The sequence below is a fragment of the Thunnus maccoyii genome, chromosome 6 (genome assembly GCF_910596095.1).
Source record: "Thunnus maccoyii chromosome 6, fThuMac1.1, whole genome shotgun sequence".
Lineage (NCBI taxonomy): Eukaryota > Metazoa > Chordata > Actinopteri > Scombriformes > Scombridae > Thunnus > Thunnus maccoyii.
In genome coordinates, this window is record NC_056538.1 from 12130908 (window position 1) to 12155000 (window position 24093).

Sequence of the window (24093 nt, forward strand, 5' to 3'; positions counted from 1 at the left end):
CACAGACTCCCACTGTCCCAAAGACATGAGGCAGACCTAATCTGCACCTTGACCTGACATGAATAGACAAGATTCTAACAAGAGAAAGTTAGATAAGACCAGTGGAGGGACTGAGAGAGAGAGTAAGAGAGAGGCTTTATCCTCATAAATGCATCAAACGCCAATCATTTGTCACGTCGAAAGCACTTTCAAGAGGTGTTGTGTGTTTTGTCTGTCTGTCTAGTCTACCTCCCCGTCAGTCTTTCTGACTTCTCTCTTACCGTAAAGACAAAGGAACCAAGGGAGGCAGAAGGAGAGAGAGAGAGAGAGATGACAAGGACAGTGATCACTCAATAAAACCCATTTCACTGTCTTTCAGGAAAAGACTTTCAAGTAGCGGCTGCCGTTCTTTTGATCTCTGTCCTTCTACCTGGCTGTCTGGTCACATTTATGCTCTCAGCATTTGTTACAACTTGTTTTTGTTGTACATCACCACGAAGGCAAAGACAATGAAACATTGTTGTTAGAAAACAGAAAGTCTGGTTTGAATGTGGCACTGGAGAAACAGCCTTAGGATCATATTAATTAATTGCTTTCTTGCTCTCGTCAGCAAAAATGTGCACACCAAATTTCATCCCACTCCATTAGTTTTTGAGAAATGTTGGTCACACTCAAACATGTTGGACTGAAGTAATCACATCTGTTCTTTGACGGAGGTAATTAAATGATCAGTTCTGTTCTCTGTTGTCTTCCCAAGGATGTCAGCTCCGTTTGCGAGTTTATTTCACCTTATTTACATCATCTAGCAGACGTCTATTTGGAGCTTTCTGACATGGGAGCTGTCAGCATGTCATCCAAATATCAGCTGCCTCCCTGCCACATATCATCATGAAGATGAAAGCTTGGCGGATGTGATCTTATCCCTTATAAGCCTAGAAAAAGTGACAACAGCTTGGAGAGAATATACTGACACGCACAGAGAATAAAAGATAATTTTGGGAGATGTTCTTTTTCCAACAGACATCTGTAAAAACAATATCTGAAGGAGGGATTAGAACATCCATGTTCCCCTGCTTTGAACTGCTGACAGATAAAAAGATGTTTTTTGACACCAGCGGTTGAAACAGATTTTGATGGATAATGGAGCCCGCAGTTGTCAGTCTAAATGTTTTTGTAGACAGCTTTGATACTTCAGTTTGAAAGGCCCTATACAACAATCCAAACCAAACTAAATGCTATTTCTAGACTCCTTCTCAATTTGATTCCTCAATATAAAACATTGCAGAACACTCATTATACACTTGTTATTTGTAGATTATATTAAGCACGTCTCAAAATACTGACTCTTCCCTCTTGAACAGACACTCTTCATTCGATGGTGGAAAAGCTTCTTCAGCTACCTCCTTCAACTCCTCAAAACAACAGAGATTTAATAGCTTGCTGACCAACAGGCCGCAGTAAATGCTTGAACCATCAGGCTTGATCTGCAGCCAGTCATGCACTGGAAAAGGGAAACTCGTACTCATATTAATCAAACTAATAACAAAACTACAAGTACCGAATAAAATGGAAACATATTATGTGATCCTAGATTAATGAGGGAACAGTCCACACAACATCACAGTAGTCTTTTGTGCAGCGATAGTCCATGCCAATGTCCATTTTTCTTTATCCATTAGCTAAATTGTACGAACTCTATTATTCCCTGAGCAGTAAACAAAAGAACAGTTTGTTTTAAAGTCCCCCTCCAGTCAAAAATCTGTTTCTCTCTTCTTGTTCCTTCAGTTGGATGTTTGAGCTTCACTGTGCAGAATGATTCATGTGCAGTTTGACATTAGAAGGCTGTTTTCACATTCATCTCCTGAAAGTGGAAAGTTTCTCTATGCTCACCTAAAATCTGAGTGAAAGGCGTGTATTTATAAGTATGATTTGTGACATCACAACCATTCTGGAGCCAACTGTGGTCCGATATGCAACTTACACAAATGTTATATGGAAACCTGAAGCCTCCAGTGAAAATACACTGAGAATGACTTTACAGTGAAGTAGACATAAACTTTTGAATGAATTTGCATGATTTAGATTCTAAATTTTTAGTGAGGGAAATGGAGTAGAAGTCATTTTAAGGATTTTTAAAGACTTAATTGAACATTTTTGTGAAAAAAAACATATAACCATATGATTTATTAGTCAAAGCAGAGTATTTTTATATGTCCTCAAACATGTCTGGAGGGGTCTTTCAATTTTACAGTCATTTATAATACTATGTGACTGTGTATAGTTGTTTGCCAAATTATCAAACTACCTGGTTGAAGACACTTCATAAGTTTTGTCAGTAGTCATACCTCTGTAGTTACTTCTAAATTGATATTATTAATATAATAAATATCATTATTTCTAACAAATTGTGTGTATTTTCCCCTCAGATGGAGCGCAGTGAGACAGTGTGTAGCTACTGTGGTGTAAGCTACCTCATTTTTCACGAGTTCCATCAGCTCCGCACCCGATTGGCTCAGTTGGAGGCTGAGCTCCAGGAACTGGGAGAGACCGTCCAGAGAGAGAAGGCCCAGCGAGAGGCACTGGAGCTGGGCAGGCTGGAATGGGAGAGGTCACTTCAACTGGAAGTTCAGAGAAAGGCAGAAGAGAAAGAGAAAAGCATGAAAGAAGAGCTGAGAGAAAAGAACATAGAGGCAGAAAGAGCTCTGAGAGAGGAATTCGAACAAAAGAACGAGAGGAAGAGGAAAGAGATGGAAGAGCAATATCAGAAAATCAGCGAAGATAAAGAGAGACAACTTAGAAGAGAGCTCGGAGACTTGGAGGTGGAGAGACTGAGGAAGCAGCAAGAAGAGCTGGAGAGGAGGACCGGGGTGAGAGAGAAAGTTCTGAGTGACGCACTTCAAAAGGCCAATAAAAACTCAGATGAGCTGAGAAAATACCTCCAACAGCTGGAAGAGAGGTGAGGTTTGTATGTGTTTGTCTGTGCTTCCCGTCCCTGGTGTGAAATGATCTCTAATGCCAGGCTTCATGTGGGCAATTATCCTGTGAGTCATGCTGTTAACACAAAAACACTCTCAGACAAATAAGACACGTATCCCACTAGCTGGTGTGTGTGTGTTTGTGAATCTCTGACACAAACATTTCTGTATAATTATATATATTTTCTGACATCAAATTATGACTTAATATGGGAGGAAACAGACATTTTTGTTAAAAGCAACACATTATTTGACATTTTCAGTGAATTCATAAATGTAATTCCTGTATATCCTTAGTGAAAATGTAACAAAAGCAGACTTGTATTTCTACACTTTGGATCTGTGTCCAGAAATGATACATGAGGGGGCAGACTGTTTTAGCACCAGGATGTGTGGGGGTGTTCAGCTGGAACATGAAACATAGTTTCATAACGTGGGATATGAGTCTGTGCATATTTAGAAAATTTTTTAAACTTATTGTCTGTAGCGCTGAGAAAATGTACCGAGAAAGATAATTGTTTCAAAAAAATTGGCACTTTAAGCGACTGTGACAATACCTGACCATACTGATTGATGATTCCTCTAATGCCTTATAACTTGAGGCCTTATATAACATCAAAAGTGCATTATGAAGGCTTACAGCAACTCTTCAAAACCATTTGGCATCCTAATGAATACGGAATGTTTCCCAAGGATTTAATTATCTCAAATTCCTAAAAAGTGTTGCATAGACTGTCTGTTCTTACAGCTTTGTTCAGTACTTACTGTATCAATCCATCAACGTTGAAGAGTCACATAGAAGAAAATTAAAAGACCATTGTTGTTTTTTGGCCATTGACTGTGGTCTTAATAGACCAGAATGCAACAGAGCAGTGAATGTTTAATTCCACCATTTATTGCTATTTCTCTCCCCACCTACACATGTATCTCAGCTGAATGCAACATGTTCAGTCATGGTCTCTGGGGAATGTAGGAAGCTATTTTAGGGAATTAAGTATATACCAAAAATGGTCTTATGAATAAGTGTTATATCACAGGTACCAGTTCTTCTCAGGAAGCTTTCTAGCATCAGAGCTTCTTTGTATAGTAAAAGCACAAAACCAGTATATCCTACTTATTTTTTTTAAAATACAATTGAAATTATAAAATTATACTGTATACAAACCCATTTTCTTCATTTACAGTTAATTTATTCACTTAATTTACTTGCTAGTATGTGTTTGTATGTTTCTCTGTCTGGGTTGTCTTGTGCAATAGAGTTAGGGAGATGACGGTAAATATGTTATTGTGTTCAGGTCATGTAGGCATCATCGTCATTATCATCGTCATCAAAAGTATGCGTACGCACGTATGTGTAGTTACCCATGTAAAGTGACATATGGTGAACACGCACACAGGTGGTGAAGATTGCTGTTGTGTCACTTACATAAGCTTTAAAGTGCTGGTAATCAAATAGCAGGTGCCCGTAAACAAACAGCCTTCAAAGCCTAAGCCACATTTCTGGGAAATATGTAGGAAACGCTTGCATGCCGTGACTCATGAGAATGCCCGAAACATCTAAAGAATATCCTGTTGAAATGCAAAACAATGACACTGTTCTGAAGCTCTAATCACACAACTGTATGCAAGCATGCACGCACACCTGCATCTTCACCCACAAATGGCCAGTGTACACCACAAATAAATAATATTTTAGAGGATATTGTGGACAGACAGAACAAAAGGTTTGCTCTGTTTTTCTAGTGAGTTTTTATTTTATTACACATACACACACACACACACACATACACAATGAAAAGTTTCACTCATTAGCTCAGTTGGAAACCATGGTGAAAACACCCTTGGTACACCCACACAGGTGTTTTCACTTATTTCGCCTAATTAGACCTCTCTTATGAACTGTGTGGCTGTGTACAGACTGCCTTTGATTGACATTTCCATTGCTCTGCCTTGGACCTGTTAGGGTGGGACAACTTACATCTTTTCCAGTTTATTAGTCCACGCAATTTGGGGACCTCATATAATTCCTAGTATAGCTCCTCCCACCTTCATCGCGAGCAGAGGTCTAATCAGACACAATAATTAAAACACCTTTTAGATGTACATTATGTTTCGACCAATAGACCCTTTTCACGGCAGACATTTTGACTTGTCAAAGCAGGAAAAGCACAGGAGTGATTAACAACATTAACAATGGCTCCATTCTATTAATTGTCCCAACAGTTCATGTCAGTGAGTGAACATGCACAATACCAGAGAGCTGGAACCAGCTCACCTGAATGGAATACAGCCATTAAATTAAAGTTATTAACTCCACCTGTGCTTTTCCTGCTTTGATGAGTCAAAACGTCCACCGTGAAAAGGGTCTTTTTATTATTAATAAGCACAATAAGTCCGACATGCACAATAAGCAATCCAGCAGAAAACTAATGCAATGCGGTGTGTATACGTATATGCCAGGAGAGCTGATTAGTGGAATGAGGGGCAGGCATGTTGACAAGTGGAGATTAGCTGCCTGGGAAACTGAGGGCAGGTAAGGAAACGGCAGAGATGACAGGAGAGGTTAGTGGAAAACAAGCAGGCAGCACGGAGAATAGTGAAAACTGAAATAAAGAACAGGTAGAAGCCTCAAATATATTGGTATTGAGGCAATTTGTAACAAGAAATCACAGTACAGACACGCTAAAGCCTCAAAAGTCCTCATGACCTCATTTCGCTTTAATTTTTGCAGCGTTTGTGTGTGCCTGTATGAGTAGGCCACAGCTGGTACGGCTGGGTATCTGGTTTGTTTGTTATGTTGTCGTGTGGGAGACTGACCGAGCCAATCCACTATCTGCACTAATGTAAGCTGATTATCTCTCTCATACACTGCCTCCTCATTCAGTCAAAAACACATGCAAACACACTCAGTGCACACAGTTGTGCTCTGGAGCCGTGGGGCCAAGCGTGGGTCATGGAGTCAAAGTTCAGGCGCAGAGATAATGATGCATGGCACAGTGATGTGTGAGAGGCCAGCAAAGACCGACAGCAGTGGATTCACTCCCCTGCTCTTCTTTTCTTTCTTTCTTTCTTCTTGTTTTTTCTTTCTGTGCCTTTAATTCTCTCTTATCTGTTATCTTCGGCGTTTTTATCATTCATCTTGAATATGTCTTTCATTTGTATTTACATATGCAAGATATCTTTTATTTTTCATATGACTTAAATACCATAATTCAGTCCTCTACCATCTTCAACTGTTTACACACTAATTTGCTTTTTGCTCACTCACTTTCACTCTCCTTTCTCTTTCTCTTTGTCAACCTCTAAACACTCACCACCAGCAATTTACCAGTAATTTTCTGCAATTGTACACCATCACTCACACAGGTGGTAATGAACAGATTAAAAGGCAGGCGAGGGAGAAAGAATAAAGATAGCATGCAAGTAGGAGTTAATGAGAATGCTCTGTGTGGCTGGCTACACAGCACGAGTGTGACTCTTGTTATGTGAGATATGTCATCTTCGTGATGGATGGCCCTCCCCTCCCCCTCCGAAACACTATACTGATTTTGTCGTGCGATTATGTAATGAAACCGTGAAAGTATACTACGTTGTAGAGAGACCAGGATGTTTCTAGCCTGCAGAGCACTTGACCTGCCTTGTACAGCTGCAATCAAACCCACAGGTTTTCCTTTTCTTCTCTTGAAATATCATTACTTTGTTCCCATATGTGACTTAGTTATTCAACCCTGTGTTAGTCTGACAGGATGAGATAAGTGATTGTGGTGTTGTTGTGTGTGTGTGTGTGTGTGTGTGTGTGTGTGGGCTAACTGGCAGCACGATTACAGCACACTCCAAACAAAACAAACCTGATTAAAGTGTCACCTGTCGGACAATGTGTGTGTTGGTGCATGACTATGTGTGTGCATGTATGACAGGTGTATGACTAAGGAAAGCAAGGTGAGATGGGTAGTAATGTGCAAAGTGCAATTAAACCTGATTTTAAAATGTCACCTGCTCGACAAGTTCAAACACAGATGAGCTGGAGCTAATTTCATCTGCCAAAGAGAAAGAAAAAGGGAGGGAGGGAGGGAGAGAGAGGTCATATGGAAGTCACTGTATTTACCAGTTTCTGATTCGTAAATATCGTGCATGTCAACATCTCTTTGGTGATTTAAAGACTGTGAATCTTGCATTCTTCTGAAAGCTCCCAAATATCCAACTTTCCAAATCTGCCTTAAAGGATAATGTTGGCAATTTTCTATATTTTTCTTATTGTTAACAAATCTCATGTGCAGAGCCAAACCAACCTTACCTTACTTAAATGTTACGTGTGTATCCAAAGTCTTATATAGCTTATTTCTCTGTACCGTAGACCTCCATTGTTGTATAAAGTCCATTAAAAACATGTCAATGTCTGCTGCACTTGGTGACATGTTCCTTCGTCCCTGAAGAGAATGGTGACTGTAGTTTGTTTAGAAGCTGCTCCAAAAACTAATAACAGCGATAAGATAGTAACTCTCAGGATCGAGGTTCCTTGTATGGCAGTCGCCACTGCTCAGAGCTTTGCTAGCTTGTTGTGCTACATATCACAACTTCTTGACTTTGTACTGTATTATAAATTTCTCAAAGAATGGCAAAACAAAGTAAAGAGGTTGTGATATGCAGCACAACAAGCTAGTGAGTTCATTGTTGGTTTGGCTCTGCACATGAGATTTATTGACAGAAAGAAAAATATAGAAAATTGCCGGCCTTATCCTTTAAATCAACAAATACAACTGTAGCTCTGCAACAGATGCAATAACTATTCAGTATTTCGATTACACTTGTTCTTAGTAATGGCCCAGTCACAACAGCATTTAAAACAGTGAAAATGTGGAACAAATTTAATTTGTTTTTTTGTAAATCGGCACAAATCTTAAACATCTAGTTTGGCTTGGGTGAACTTTGACGCATTAAACTTCTGACGAAACTACATTTTGCGTAGCCTAGTTTATTCGCTCCAAGCCAGTTGATGGAAACATGCCTAATTTGCATTTTGTTTTCTTTTTCTTTTTTTCAACATTTCAAAAGTTCACTTAAAATTCATTTGACATTAGATGCAAATGCAGCTACTGTGTTGGCCTGAAAGAGGTTAGAGGACTAGAGAGAGAGGTGAAGAGGTGATAAACATATTGCCTGGGGGAGGTAAAGAAAGTAGATGTTAGGGTTAAGCGGGGAGCAAAAATTACCAAGTGAGTAGAAACTACCCCTTGGTAAGAGAAACTGATAAACAGGTATGGACAGACAGAGCTTGTCTATCTGAAGACAGGTTGAAACTTATCATGTATTTTCTGCGCATGCTTATGGTGTTGAGAGAAGTGTCTGGGAATTTAATACGCTCTGCTAGTTCCTCTTGGCTGGCTGGTCTCAGTCTTGATCCAAACAGTGTGTCTGGGTGTAAGTCTGTTTGCATTTGGATCTGACTTTGTGTCTCTGTGTGCTTGTAATATGTAATATGTGTGTATATGTGTGCACACGCCTGCACACACTATGCATACACCTGCAATGAATAGGACAATCACTCTTGTGCACAATAACAAAAATCAGACTTAGCAGAAGAATTAATCATAAAATATGTGTGCGGAAACACACAAACGCAGAAACACACACACCTGGGGCTGTATCGCTACGGTGATAAGACAACTTGCAGATGGGAGAGCGGGGGGTGAAGGAGTGACAAATGATGGATGACAAATAGAGAGGCAACCATTCGTAACAAGGAAGTACTTTATGGCAAATTAGTTATGTCCTCAATGTGGTTTTATTTCAATTTCAGGTTTCCACTGGCAACCGCTGAAACAATACACAAATAACTACACACGGTCTCCTTCTGTGTTTGTGTGTATGTGTTAGGTAACGTGTCAAGTCTACTATGTACAGAGTCAAACAGCCTTCAAAGCCAGCATGTGAGGTATTAGCACAGATCCAAGTTTGAGTTCACATTACCACATCAAACACACACACACATACACACATATACACATACACACACACACATACACTACTGTGTCAGTGCTGTGTATATTTTAGTTGCGTTGGAGGAGAACCCTCCCTGGTGGAAGATGACCTCTATTCAACTCCAATGGTGGCTCAACTCTACAGTGGGGCTCATGACAACAAGATAAACAAAAACAACTGTATTAATGTGTGTGTGCATGCATCAAGAGCACAAGCATAAACACACACACACACACACACACACACACACACACACACACACACACACACACACACACACACACAAAATGACAGAGTTTATTTGGTAATCAACAATAACATGTTGGAGCAGTAGCATAGCAACCCACACATACAAATGAAACAAAGACGACTTGCTTTACTGAATTTGAATCCAAATTGACTAGCTGGAGGACAAATGCATTTTCATATCCTTTTACTTAATTCAGTTTGCCACAATATGATATCATTGTTTGTGCTTGTATTTTGTATGTATGTGTGTGTGTGTGTGTGTCTGTGTCTGTGTCTGTGTCTGTGTGCATGTGCGTGTGCGTGCAAGTGTGCTGTTTTGATGATCACAATCACTGCTATGGTATCCCTGACATAGTTACCAGATAGCTTGAAAACAAAATAAATACAGACAGGTGTCACACTTCTCTAACACACATAGAAGGTTTTCATGAAGGATTATGGTTAATTAATGAGGCCCTGACTGATCTAATTAAACTGCTTGAAGTTTTCATCAAAACGTTTAACCAGGCTTTCACAAGCCCAAAATGTTTTTTCAGCTTTTTTAATTTTAGAAACATTTGAAATCTGTTCATTCTGTGTTCGGGTGAAGGTGTATTGTGCTGTTTTTTTTTTTGTGCTCCTTTTCGGTCAGAGTGAAATGGCTTTTAGCTTTGAATGTACTGCCATCGTGCTGATCAAAACAGTCTTTTAACTCCACACATGCGCACACACAGTGGGTGAACAGATGACACTTTGAAATAGGGAAGCTTTCATGTCACTTCTAATGATGACAGAAAATGCCAGCACACACACACACACATACACACACACACACACACACACACACACACACACACACACACATAAATATGCGACCACATTTACTGCTAGCACACACAAGCTACCACTTTATAATTCCACATCAAATTCACCCTGACTAATGTCAAACAGCCTGGAGCACTAAATGCTTATAGACAGTCCCTCATTTCCAAAGTCTCTTGTGGCTAAACAAGGAATTGCAACACATTTGTTTTGGCTGGCTGTTTACTCTGAGGGCACCCCTGGTGATACCAAGCGATAACTGCACCTTCTAGACAAATAATAGATAAAAAAAAGTTAAAAAAAACCCAAAGGCAATAATGGCCTTAAGCCATTCATTCTAGATGTTGATTAAATTGCCTAATCTGATATGAAGCAGAAGGATGTTCTAAAGTTAAGGCCTGGCAAAATTACAACCACCCTTTCTTTGACCCAGATCTAAAACTACAATAAACAAACATAATGTCAAAGAACATTTTGTACACAGCGCTGAGCTGAAAATAAGCCCACGAGGGGAATTTAAGTTAGGCTTTGTACTGTTGACCTTCAGCCCAAATCTCGGAAAATATGATGGCGCGCAAAACTCGTAAACTCATACACACACCTAAAAAAAGAAACAATTTGACTCGGTAGGTCACAATAACACTGTGGCTGGCAGATCAGTGTTGTTGATGTGTGTGTATGGCGTGTCTTGTATGTGTTTTTGCATGTGTGTATGTGTGTGTGTGTGTGTATGACATGTCCTGATGAGGCAGTTGATTTGGGAAGCTGGTAGGGGGTACTCTAATCTGGCACACACTCACTGGCACTGCGCTACCTAGTTATTCCACTGACAGCTACTGCCCTGGGAACAGGAGCTCAAGCTCACGCACACAAAACACACACAGATTTGTATACAAATACACGCACGCACACACACACACACACACAAATTCACGCACACCCCTCTCGAGGCAGTGTTCTTTCTGATCTCGCTTTGGGACTGGTGGGGACAGATGGGTGAACAGTGGGAGTCTGGGCTGCCATCACTCGAAAAGCAAAGGCATGCACGCACAAATGCACACATTTTACACACACGCACACACACTCACACACACACACACACAGAGACACAAACACACGCAGGATCACAGGCTCACCCAGACTTGGTCAGAAAGTGGCAAACATACAAACAGACATGCTAAAACGCTCACGGAAAATGTGTAACTCGCTCAGTCTCTCTCACACAAGGACACACACATCAGCTAAGCCACAGTCACACGCATACTTATTTACTTGTAAACACCCGCTCATTCACACACACACACGCACGCACACAGGCACACGCACACACACACACACACACACACACAAACAAACACAGGATTACTAGAAACACGCCTACTTGCTCGACCCATTCTCACCCCACACTGCTCTCAACCTCCCTTCCTGCACTTCCTACTGAAAGTGTATCACCTAATCTCTTTTTCAAGACTAGGAGCCAAAAAGACGGCTTATGTTACATGACCAACATTCACAGAAGAAAACAGAGCACGGAAAGGAGGACACGCATTAAAAGCATTTACACACAAATTCTCAACAAAGAAATAAAAGTGCCGTTTTTTATTTCAGTCCTTAAATAAAAAAACACACATACACATATAAACTGTGATTTTTTTTTTTTTATCTGTGTGATATTTCACAAATTTGAATCCAACACAGCATGATTGCATCGTACAAATAAGACTACTGATCTGTGCACTGATGTTTAGTTTTGACCCTTTGAAACCATCTATATCATCTAAATACCAATACTTATGAGTTTTTAACCATATCCCATTGTCTTCATTCAAGGAACAAAGGTGGCTCAGATGTCATCACTTGACCTAAATTTGAACCTCTGTGTGCTCCCTTGATAACAAGTGTTCATATGTATTGTGGTTGAAAGCTTTCAATTATTAGTAAGCTTAGATTCACTTCACCATAAGACTGCTGATATATTTTGAGGCCATTAGAGTTGCATTATTCAGACTCTGATGGCAGTTAGTTCCCAACTGGACTAAAAATAGACAGTAGTAAGTAAGGAACGCACGTAAAGATCATATCTTTCTGTTGACTTTGTGTGTGTCCTTCACATAACCTGTCAACACAATTGACATTGTTACTCCAATACTGCGAGCAGGATAAGGCTAACTATAAATACCTGAATCTCATAATCACTGTCTATAGGATTTCATTATCTGTTTGGCATTTTGTGCTGCATCAGATACGCTTGCTTACTGTACATACGCAACTATCTTCAATCTTTCCGTTGCTTGGAATTGTTCTGTATTTCTTTTCCTGCATGGATACTTTAAAGATGACCGCCGTGCTCAGGTTTTAGTCCATGTACCATATTATAAACTGCAGTTATAATGAGCAGCATCCTTTAAAAAAAAAAAGAAATCTTTTCTATATCCTCAAATCAGCTCATTTACTACATTTTTTCTCCTTAAGTGGCTCATTCAATGAGTTACATGTCTTCAACCCTGAGAAATAATACTGAAGGGTGACATTTGTCATAAATTTGTTATTTTACTATTTTTGTATAGACTGGCAGAGTAATGGCATATTTTTCAGCAGGACTGAATAAAAAAATTAATTTACTCACCATTAGTAACCTTTAGTATCTGACTTTATTTTGATTAGCATTATTCCTCCATGCTGTAGACTGCTGGCTTAGTTCAATAGGATTTCATTACTTTATATGTTTTTAACATTTTCTTTTTATGGTTAGCATATGTTTTCCTTCTAATTTATAATGTCTATAATGTTTTAAAATGCTCTTTTGTATTTATCATGTTTTCTGTTGTATCTCGGCAGTAAGTTTGTAGTGTTGTTTTACGATGGCATCAGTCTAATATTTTACAAACTGTTTCATTTGTATATGAACAGATCTTTCTAGTTTTTACTGCAGTTTACTTTGTTCAGTGGGTAAACTGTCTGTTTGTCCAAACATGAGTTTATCCAATAAAGGGGAAGACATTTGTTGGCCAGTTGGCTGTCAGTAAGCACTACTCAAACTTGAACACTGTCAGCAGATCAATATCAATATCACACGCACATCAGGATCACCACACCTGCCAATCAGAAGACTGTCAGCGGCAGAGGGAAACCAGAAGGCAAGGGCGTTATTGGCTGATTGTATCTTACTGCTAAAGTAGTATTGCTCGTTATGTACTGGCTTATTTTTACTGATGAAGGAAGGATGGAAGGAGGAAGTAAAACAGTGGTGTTACCATGGTGGTACCATATTTTCATTGCACAGGGCTTCTGAATGGCTTCCCTTATGTTTGTTTCTAAAGTGCTTCCAATCAGCAGAAAATCCCTTTTATCCCGTTCAAATTGCACGTCTTGATTAAACTTTGTTGGTCATGATTATTACCTGTCTGGCTTTAGTCTGTATTTGTCTAGTCTGCTCTGCGGAATACTTAGTACTCACTATGTTTATGTTTCTCTCTGTCTCGCAGTCAGTGCTTGTTTGTTGTATTTTAGGAAAGAACAGGACGTGTTGTCTCTGTTTTCTGAGTGTCCAGGTCACACAATCTCACTGTTTATGTGTCTCATTTTATTGCTCTTCTCTGGGATCTGTCTGTCAAATTTGATTGCTCCTGTCCTGCGCTGAGTATTTCAATTATTTTCTTCTTTTGCTATCTTTATTGTGCACTTCAATCATATTAAATCTTTTCTTTTATGCTTCGCTGACTCTGCTCAAATAATAATTCATCATGTATTGGATTATATGAAAAAAGATAAGATGAGCTGGGGAGGGAAGCCCATCTCTTTATATCAATTACCTCTGAGGTTCATTTTAATTTTTCATCTCATTCCGTTTCATCACGATCATCCCCTCCTCTATATCATTAAAGTTGCATCATCTATAAGCTCTTTTTACCCCATGGGAGTACAGTTGCATTATGTTTGGCTTAGGTTTTCTAATGAATGAATATTGCTCACAAGTCCTCACCCTCATTTTTCTACCTTCCTCTCCTTCTTCCTCGACAGGGTGGCGATAGCAGCTTCCACGAAGGAGGAGGCGGAACGGTTACTTAGAAAAGAGAAGCAGCAAGGTGAAATTCTCAGGTAAGGAAATAACATGAAACACAGAATGGAGAAAATGACATGAAAGAGTAGGGGGAGGAAAGATGTGAAAAAAGCCAGTCAAAGCCAAAGCAGGATGGAGTTGAAACACAAAAACAAAAGATGGAAAAAAAAAACCAAAAAAACAAAGCGTGGGTCTGCATCACTCTGATTGGCTGTTTGCTCCTTGACCAGATGCATGGCAGGAAGGCCAGGGCAGATGGGAAACAACTGTGCGAGATGATAGAGGGAAGACAATAAGAGAGAGAATGGAAAAAGAGAGGAGAGGAGAAAGTTAATTCGGCTGACCCATTGTTTTTTTTTCCTGGAAATAAAGAGAGATGTAAAAAAACGAGGTGAGCAGTTAATGACAGGAGAGAGGTGGAGGAGGTGAAGAGAGTGGGAGGGAGGAGATGAGACACGAGGGGGAAAGGAGGACTTTTCAATCAAACTGCTGACATTGAAAGCTGTAAAATGAGTAAACCATCGATTGAGCAATTGCATGCAGTCTCTTTCTCTCTGTCGCTGTTTTTCACTCTCTTAGCCTTATCACTGGTGACAGATCTGATCTCATATCTGTTCCTCCATTTGGTGCTGTCAGCCTTATGATTTATGTCATCTGACATTATAAAACTGGCTCTCGTGACAAGCAGTGCTCTCCTCCAGTCCGCACGGAGCAGCTCAAGTCTCCTCTCTCTCATCCCGTCTCGTCTGTGACTCCGTTCATTTTTGATCACCTTGAGCTACGAACCCTGAATAAGAAAAACAACAACCACTCAACCCCCTTAAGCTCTCAAAAACTCACTTTCACTTTGCACGCAACACCCAGCCATGTTCATGATGTTTGTCTGTGAGTATACAGGCTTGTGTGTGTTTACGCAGGTGTGTACGTGTGCCCTGGCATGCTTGCAACACATCCGTGTGGGTCACATATGTCTGTGTGCACCCACCTTTGTGTGTGTATGTGTAAGAAAATAGGAAATGGTTCAGTGTGCTCTCACCCACATGTTCCTTCAAATGTGTTCTTCGAATAACAGAATGTTCTATTCCGGCACTCTAGTTTTCCACGCTTTGCAAGGGTTTGTGACTTGAATGAGCTTGTGTGTGTGTGCACGTATGTGTGTGTGAGTGTGTGAGCTGAGTTAGTGATCTTTCATGTTGCTCAAAGTGCTTTCCGTCTGAACATATTTCTTTGAGAGTGAGAGAGATGGAGGAGAGAGAGAGAGGAAAGGGAGAGTGCTGTAAAACATGGCTGTGCTCCTTTTTTAAGGATGTGGTTACATTAGTCTCCAATAACCCTCTATTTCTTGTACTCAATTTTTCTTATATTCAACTTTTAATGTATTACCTTCTGCCTTCTCTGTGTCTCTATTCATTATCCAACTCTCTTTCAACCTGTTGTTCATTCTCTGCATCTGTGGAAGTAGATAAATGACAAACAAACTGATTGAGCACTAAACAAATTCTAGAGCTGTTCAGTCTACAAGTCAGCATGAGTGACAGACAGATTTTGTTTTTGACTGTTGTTTTTTGCCCGAGTGAGACAGTGTGTAACTACTTTTAAGTGAACAATTTAAAAGTTGCTCACTAGTTATTATCAAAACTGCTGTGTGAATCGACCAGTGTTTATACTTTTGTGTTAAGGTTTTGCACCGTACCTACAGTAGCCTGACATGTGCCTCCTCAAAAAGGATCATGATCTTATTACAAAGTGAATGAATCAATGTAAAGCCATTACTGTGAGGAATACAGTATAATTAAAGCATATTACTGATCACAAATGATACATCTGTTTAGTGTTGCAGTGGTGATATCTGAGGATGGCTTTTGATGATCAACTATAAATCGAAAACCTTCAACGTCACTATCTTGTGTCATTTGTTAGACCTCTCCATCCACTTTCAAAATAAAAACTGGGACTGTGGCATTTTTCAAACCGTCAAATGGAGAGAAAGCAATATTTAGTTTCAGCATTATCTTAAAAATCAAAATATGTTGACACCAAATTACTAAAATCATATTTATTGTCAAATTAACTAGTTCTTGAAGCCAGCATGGAAAAGTAATTTTAGATAGATAGATAGATAGATAGAAGTGTAAAATCAACAACGGTCCTATGCTAAGTATAAATACAACACAAACACAAGCCAAATGACTTACAAAATCCCAAAAAACACAAAGAAAGAGACAGTAAAACAAGCACATTACACAGGGACAAATTAGTCACAATTAAGAAAAACAAGAGCATTCATTATATAAAACATTGTTCAACAGAATCTTAAAATGTTCTAGGGATAAAAAATAAAGGATAAAATGATGGGTTCTAAAACTGTCACCTGTAATAAATCTAAGAAAAACGTAAGTTTAATCAGGGCCTTTTGAATTGCCAAAAATCTCCCTTCAAAATAGACAAAACTTTGTCCAAATAGGGCGCCGATAAGTAAATTACTGTGTCGTTAGCATAATAATGAATAGAGCTGTTACCAATCAATGAGCCCAGCTCATTTATGTATAATGTGAACAGAATAGGACCAAGTATTGAGCCCTGTGGCACCCCTTTTGTAATTTCAAGGAAACCAGTTTGATGGCAGTCCGCTACTATTGCTTGAGTTTTACCTGTAAGATAACTGTGACACCAGTTACATGCTTTTGTGTCAAAACCAATTGATTTAAGTCTATCCAAAAGAAGAGTTTAATCCACTGTGTCAAATGTTTTAGACAAATCAATGAAGTGGGCAATACAACACTCCTTCTGATCCAAAGGACATATTGTATAATTTACTACCTTGCATGCTGCTGTCAAAGTGCTATGTCCAGCTCTAAAACCAGACTGATGGGAGTTTAAAATACAGTGCTCAGATAGAAAGCGACGTAATTGATTATTGATGAGCTTTTCTAAGATTTTAGTTAAACATGACAGTTTGGAGATTGAGCATTAGTTATTTGGGTCAGTTGTGTCACCGCCTTTATGCAGAGGCAGTACGTGTGCTGCTTTCCACACTTTAGGAATATTCCCTGATACAATAGCTAGATAAAAAAATATGAGTTAAAGGATAAGCTGTAATAGGCGCAGCCAGTAATAATAATTTTGTATTCAAAAAGTCTGCTCTTTTCTGCTTTTTTGGGTCAATTGAGGCCAGGGCATCAAAAACCTCCTCAACAGAGAACTGAAAATTATTACAAGTGCACCCATCTTCGACTGGGATAAGTGTAGGTATATTTGGATTTTCAAACAGGTGACCAGAAGAAATACAATGACCATTAAAAATATCACAGATTTGTTCTTTTTTTGAGACAAGGACAGAATCTAGAGAAAGATGCTTGTTTAGGGAGTAAGCATCACCATGATTTAGTCTTCCAAAATATTGCTGGATTTCCACAAAAATCGGACAGGATATCAACAAAATAATATGACCTAGCATTTCTAATTGCCCTGACACATTTGTTTCTCAACTGTCTAAAGATCTGCCAGTCTCTAGAGGACTCTTAAGCGTCATCCTTTTGCCATGCTACATCCCTGAACCTTAACATCTATGAGATTTCAGGTGTGAACCGAGGATTCAGTCTGTTTTTTTTTTTACCCTGTATTTCTTAAAGGGAGCATGTTTATTTGCCAAGGAGTTAAAACATCTGTGAAATGGCTTAGGGCTAATTCAGGGTCAGGAATAGCACACCTTGTGTAACTTTGTGATATCACTGAGAAATAAATCACAAAGAAAAGCCTGCTCAGCAAAATGTTTAGTCTCTCTTTATGATAAAATGTGATGGAATCTGTTTTTGTCTGGAATCTCTAATGCAGAAAATTGGACAATGATCACTTAAGTCTAGTGCAAACACACACACAATTTTCAGAGCCAAACTAATTTAAAAGTAGTTTCAAGTGGTTGCGACCACTCCTTTTTTTCTAAAGCTCGTTGATTTGCTTAATATTACATGGCGCATAGCCAAATAAGTCTCTGTGTTCATTGTGCTTACTTTGAGCAACGTCCCGGGACAGACTTGAACCGGGATCGTTGCAGTTTACGTGGTATGTGTCTTTGCCCCTCTTTCCCCTGCGCAGACTTTAACTTTGACACTAATACGTGACCCTAACATCCAGATGTGGGCGTATGCTGTTGAAGCTTGCTAGTCAAAAAAAAAAACACACCTCTTGAAATCTCAATTACATAGAACTTGTCAAAACAGCTGGAAAAAATAGTGAAGAAACACAGAAACGAGCACACACATGATCAGGATGGCAGGCTCAAAACTGATCCTACTCTTAGGAATCTGAGTCTGTATTCTCTTAGATGTTGACCTGCAGACTGTGTCATCTATGTACTCCACAAATCTCTCACACATTTCAAATCATGGAATTGCGAGATCAGTTATTGTCAGTCAGAAATGCTATGCAAAATGTGTAATTGTGACTATTGTGTGACTTTCTACATTTGACATATACAGTATTTATTAACAACTGGGGAAAAACTCTTTTCAAGGAAAGAGCAGTTGCATTTTTAATGTTATGTTGATCTAGCCAAGCAACATCAGTATGCTCTTTTTCAGAAATACCTACCTTCAAAAGCCCACAGTTACACGTTTACACTAGGGAGCAGTAACCACAGTCTGCTGCTCTTACACACTGATAATTGGGGATTAAGAGTCCTGGTCAAAGTATTTTTTAAGGAGGGAGAGAGAGGCCCAAAGAATTTCCCTGCCACATTCCAGCTACAGTCTTTCCGAGCCACACCTCTAATGGATAGTGTTGTCTTATTCACACACTTGTCATCCTATCAGCACTTGTTAACAGCTACCTAGGTAGCTATTAACAATACTGTCTCAATCTCTGTATGACAGCTCCCACAAGATGTTCAGATATTTTCGCCGTCTGTAACAAAGCAATGAAATACTGTCAATTTATTGAGGAAAAACAATCAAATGCTCTACCGGTTTTTATGCATTTAAACTGAATTTTCAAGCTGTTTTTCTCTCTGTGTGTTTGTGTGTTAGAGGTGTGTGTGCCCAGCAGCAGCAGGCCCTGCGAAAGACTCGCTCTGTGCTCCTCTCCTCTGGCAGTGAGCTCACACATATACGGGGTTTCCACAGCCAGCTGATGGGGGCCTGGCAGGTCTTCAGATGTCAGATACTGCAGCACAGCACACAGGTGTTCTCAGGTAACACACACATCAATGCACACACACACACACACACACACACCACCTCGAGCTTCATAATAAGTATAAACAGAAAGTGTGAGAGAGGGAACATAAATTTGATGTGTGGGGGTGATTCATAGGAAAGAAAACTGGAGCTGACATGAAAGAGAGATGTTGGCAAAAAAAGGAGACAAAGACAGTTGAGCAAATAATCTCTCAGTAGGAATAAATATTAGTTTAACAGTGGCTCTTTCAGTTTTGAGGGCAGCGCCCACAATAGATGTGTGTGCGTACATGAATGTTTACAATCGCACAAACTCTTGTAACATTTAAAGAGAATTTAGGCAACAACAGGGAGTCTGTGTGTGTGCGTGTGTGTCTGTTGCTGTGCGTAAAAGCTATAAACTCATGAAACGCTTAGTATAAATTTAAAGAGACTTCAAGCACGATGGGCAGAACTGCAGTCTGTGTGTGTGTGTGTGCGTGTGCGTGTGTGTGTGTTCATCGTTGACAGTAAATGCCCCGAAGGAGAGCTAACCTCCGGCTCACCGCATGGGTGGGTCTTTTTCTTTTTTCTGCTGCACGTTCCAAACAGCTGCCAAGTGTGTGTGTGTGTATGTGCGTGTGTGCGAGTGTGTGTTTGGCAAAGAGACAAAGAGAAAGAAGGAGAGACAGAACAAGAGAACGTTTGATAGAGGAAGAGGGAGAAAAAGAAAGTTGTCTTGTGTTTGTAGTGATGCCGTGTGAGTATGTGTTTGTTCAGTGACGTGAGCATGAAAGGCAGCTGCTGCATGAACCAACGGATGCAATAAAATAAAACACACCCAGAAATGCACACAAACATACACAAAGAAACACACACATGCATACAGTACACAAACAAGAACATTAAAAAATTTACACATTCACATCCAGACTTTTTTTTATCCTTTCTTTAACCAGAAAGGTCCCATTGAGATACATTATCTCTTCCGTTGGGAAGTCCTGGTCAAGATGGCATCTTAACTCATGGGGTAATATCCTGCTTTATGTTGTTGTATACTGTGTCTTGTTCCACATAATGTTGTGTCTTGTCTGGTGTAGTGTATCTCATCTCCCAAAAGGCAACAATTTCATGCAGGCAAACAAAATGCAGATTTGATGATAATCAAATCTGCCTTTAATTCTGCATATAATCCTGATTATATACAGTAAATAATGTAAAAAATAATAATCTACCGTTTTATGTCTTAGTTAAAGAAATTTAAAAGGTTTTGTAAAGACTAGAGTATTATAATATATATAGGCTAAGCTGCAAAACAGTACACTATCTAAACAGTCCAATTAAAGTCTTACATTTAATGCCTGTATTCTTTCTATCCTCGTTCCCCTATGATTTGCCTAATTTAATGTTGGAAACAAGAACTATCAGCATCATGTCTGTAAAAGCACACCATGCGTTGCAATCCAGCAGCTGCCATATATTTATTTGTCACAAATAATGCACTAATAATAATATGAATTATTATGTACATTTAGCTCAACTGTAGCACTTTATCTTTTGCCAGGTGTGTTAACAGGTCATGATAACACAGAGCAGGTGACGGTGTGTGAGATTCATACTGTTAATAAGACAAATGGGACACAAAATAGGATGTGAGACACAGCAGAAGACACTGTGGAGGACAGGATAAGATACACATAACACAACATAGTATAGTGCAGGACCTACGGGACACACAATCAATTGTAATCAATATTTTCATTAATTATTTAAACTATCTAATACAAAATTAATAGTAATACTTTAGGAATTTCATGTTTAGTAGTTGTGTTTATTTATAACCAGAATCTACAGTAAGTATGCAGTACAGTAAGTCAAATGGGCCTGAGGCCAGAACGTGTGAATAGCTTCGGGCCTCGTTGGGCTCGGGCTGAGTTTGCAGAGATCTCTACAAAGCACACACCTTAACCAGTCACCTGCATATGACTCCAAACTGATATGGGTGTTAGCTGGCAATTAAACTGTACTACCTGTCTATCAGCACTCTGTGGTTAGCGTCAAACAGCAGAAGAAAGCAGAAGAAGAGAGAGGAGGGGGGGAAAAAAGGGAAGAGAAACACAAGGAGGTTGCCTAATGTGACCAGATGAATGTGGTTTATGGTTACGTGGAGAAAAAGAGGGAGGAGACGAGGGAACAACCTCAAGGGGTGTGGAATTTTACAGAGATCGAGACAAAGATGAGCACTGAGAGCAGAGGGAGATGAAAAACATAATTTCAGTTCAATTTGTGCAGTCAGCAGATGACTTGTACAACTTGGTTTGAAGGTGGGCAGTGAGTATTTACTGTGTTTTTATTCAAAGAACATTTTGGAAGCGAGGATATAGGGATAACGCTGAAAGGCCATGGCATGAGCGTGACTAAGAGTGTATGAATCTATGAATCTGTATGTGTGTGTTAGTGTGTGTGTGTGTGTGTGTGTGTGTTTATGACCTATCCCTGAACCGCAGCCATCTGCCAACACCCTGGGCCATCCTTAGACTATATGGTATCTATTTCCCTGGAAGCTAACTTTGTATGTGTGTGTGTGTGTGTGTGTGTGTGTGTGTGTGTGGGTTAATAGTGACAGCCATAATCTAAAAGCACCAAATGTGTTCTCACACAACTTAGTGAAGAGTTCTATTTCCCTTCATCACCTCTGTCCAGCACTGTCTCCACATCTGTCTGTGTTTTTCTGTCTGTCTGTGAGCCCTTTAACACGATTATATGGAGATGGATCCTTATATACATGCTCGGGTAGGAAATTGACTTGTTGCAACATGTATAAATCATTGGATGTTTTATGGAAAGTTATCTCAATCTCTTATACATGACTCTAAATTAAACCGAATCCCTGATATACAAACATCTACAGCTTTAACATGGCAAAAAATACAAGTTTTTCTTTTTTTATGGCATCACACAATACATTTCTGAGCGGAAAAATGATAAATCCTGTAGTATTCTTGTTAAAAATATTCTTGGGGCTGTTAAGAGTGACACTCCTCCAGGTCTGTGAAATCTAGTGCTTCCGGGACTTTTTTCCACGAGTCTGCTGTGGTTTAGGTGCTAGTATTGTTTTTATTACGCATAATAAACTAGACAGACCAAAAATTGTTGTGGTCCCTAAGCACTCGTAACTCTTGCAAGAATTCCAGGGTACAGCTGTTTGTGTGTGTGTGTGTGTGTGTGTGTGTGTGTGTGTGTGTGTGTGTGTGTGTGTGTGTGTGTGTGTGTGTTGCTAAAATAGGTGACTGTAGAGGTAGCTGTAATTTACAGTTCCTCACTGTTAGCTGTCCATATTACATTATATTATAGTATGTATATCTCTTAACTAGAGGAGCCAGATGTGTTTGTGTGCACTTATGTCTTTATGACAGAGTGTGTGACCAAATATTTCATTTTGAAATGTAACGAGCAGTATGATACCATTATGCTCCATGTTACTATAGAACATAATTAACTGTGAGTAAAATACTGATCAATGTTTATGACACTGTATTTCTCTCCTACTGTGAATCTATTTACAGTAATATTTTCACCCACAAAAAAACTTGCCTGTGACATATGATAAGTGAAACTGTAAGTATAGTATGATCTCTTCACAATTTATGCAAAACTGAGACATTTTCAGTTAGACATGTACTCTTGATTAAAACTTTGCCTTCACTAAAATATCTGTGTTTTTTGTGTCTAAACATTTATCTTTTTTCATCATGAAGATTAACATTTGATGGCGTTAGACTGACTTAAGTAATGAGTGGGTATCTGTTTCTTTAATAGTGTGTTACTATGCTCATGGCAGTAGCTCACGCAGGAGGAAGTTTGTAGTGGAGAGGTGAAAAGACAAAGCTAGATAAGTGTGTGTTAGACATATCTGTCGTTATCAGCTTCATCTTTTACTATATTTTTCTGGTAGATTGCTCCTCTCTTGCAGTTTTGTAACATCAACCTTCTACGCTACAATATTACTCATTTTGACTGACTTTTGTGGTCGTTAGCATTTCCTCATCCTCATAATGAACACTTCATGATAACCACGGTGCAGACATCTACAACAACCAAATTCAGGGACTCTTTTCAAATTTATTACCATGTTAATACATGGAAACTTGGCTAACTGTGTCGGTTATGCTGGCGATGTGCTGTGAGTGCCTAAAGTTTTCCGATATTCTCTGCCCTGAAAAGTTTCCCTGGTGTTAAACAGCGTTTGAGTTTCTCAGGGAAGATTGTTATGAGATCTGGTCAGTATGTCAAAGGTGAGGAGCACACATTTACGATATTTTCTTATGGTTAAGCTAAGTTTTTAATATTAGTAATGGCACTCATTAAAGCTATGTACTTTGATCACATTTACAATAAATGAAAATGTACCGTAGCTGACGCACTGCATACAGCCGACCCAGTAACAATACCGTAAAACTGTTACAGTAACTTTGTGGCCAGCTGCCAGTAAGTTGCTGTAATATTTACAGCAACCTTGTTACACTGTGTGTGTCTGTGTGTAGGCACTGAGACACATAATAGAAGCATTGTAGAAAAAAGTCAGACAGGCTGGTTTGCTTTCATTGCAAAGCCTTTCTGCTCCATCAAGTATTTATACAACTATTTCTGTTTGGACATGTCTGTTTCTGTGTGTATTTGTGAGTGTGTCTGTGTGTGTTTTTGTGCCGCTGCGGCTCTTTGTGCATGTGTTCTTGCGTGTTCTGTGTTTATGTGTGTGTCGTTTTTGAGTGCGCGCGCATGTGTGTGTTGCTTTATCCTGGCAGACCTTGTCATGTCACAGTGACCAGAAAGCAATTATCGGTGTATTGCTGCTTTGAGGAGGACCTCCTACACTCCCCTTTTCCTGCAGAGAGAC

The 24093-nt window shown here is 39.4% G+C and overlaps 1 protein-coding gene across 2 annotated transcripts in view; it reads left to right on the top strand.

The window, feature by feature from the left end:
• lekr1 (leucine, glutamate and lysine rich 1) overlaps nucleotides 1-24093 on the top strand; it is an 81553-nt gene that overhangs the window by 18716 nt on the left and 38744 nt on the right. For both annotated transcript variants that reach the window (XM_042414489.1, XM_042414488.1), the window contains 3 exons: nucleotides 2406-2935; nucleotides 14004-14081; nucleotides 19068-19231. In XM_042414489.1, the coding sequence (XP_042270423.1) occupies nucleotides 2406-2935; nucleotides 14004-14081; nucleotides 19068-19231 (772 nt within the window). The remainder of the gene's footprint in view (nucleotides 1-2405; nucleotides 2936-14003; nucleotides 14082-19067; nucleotides 19232-24093) is intronic.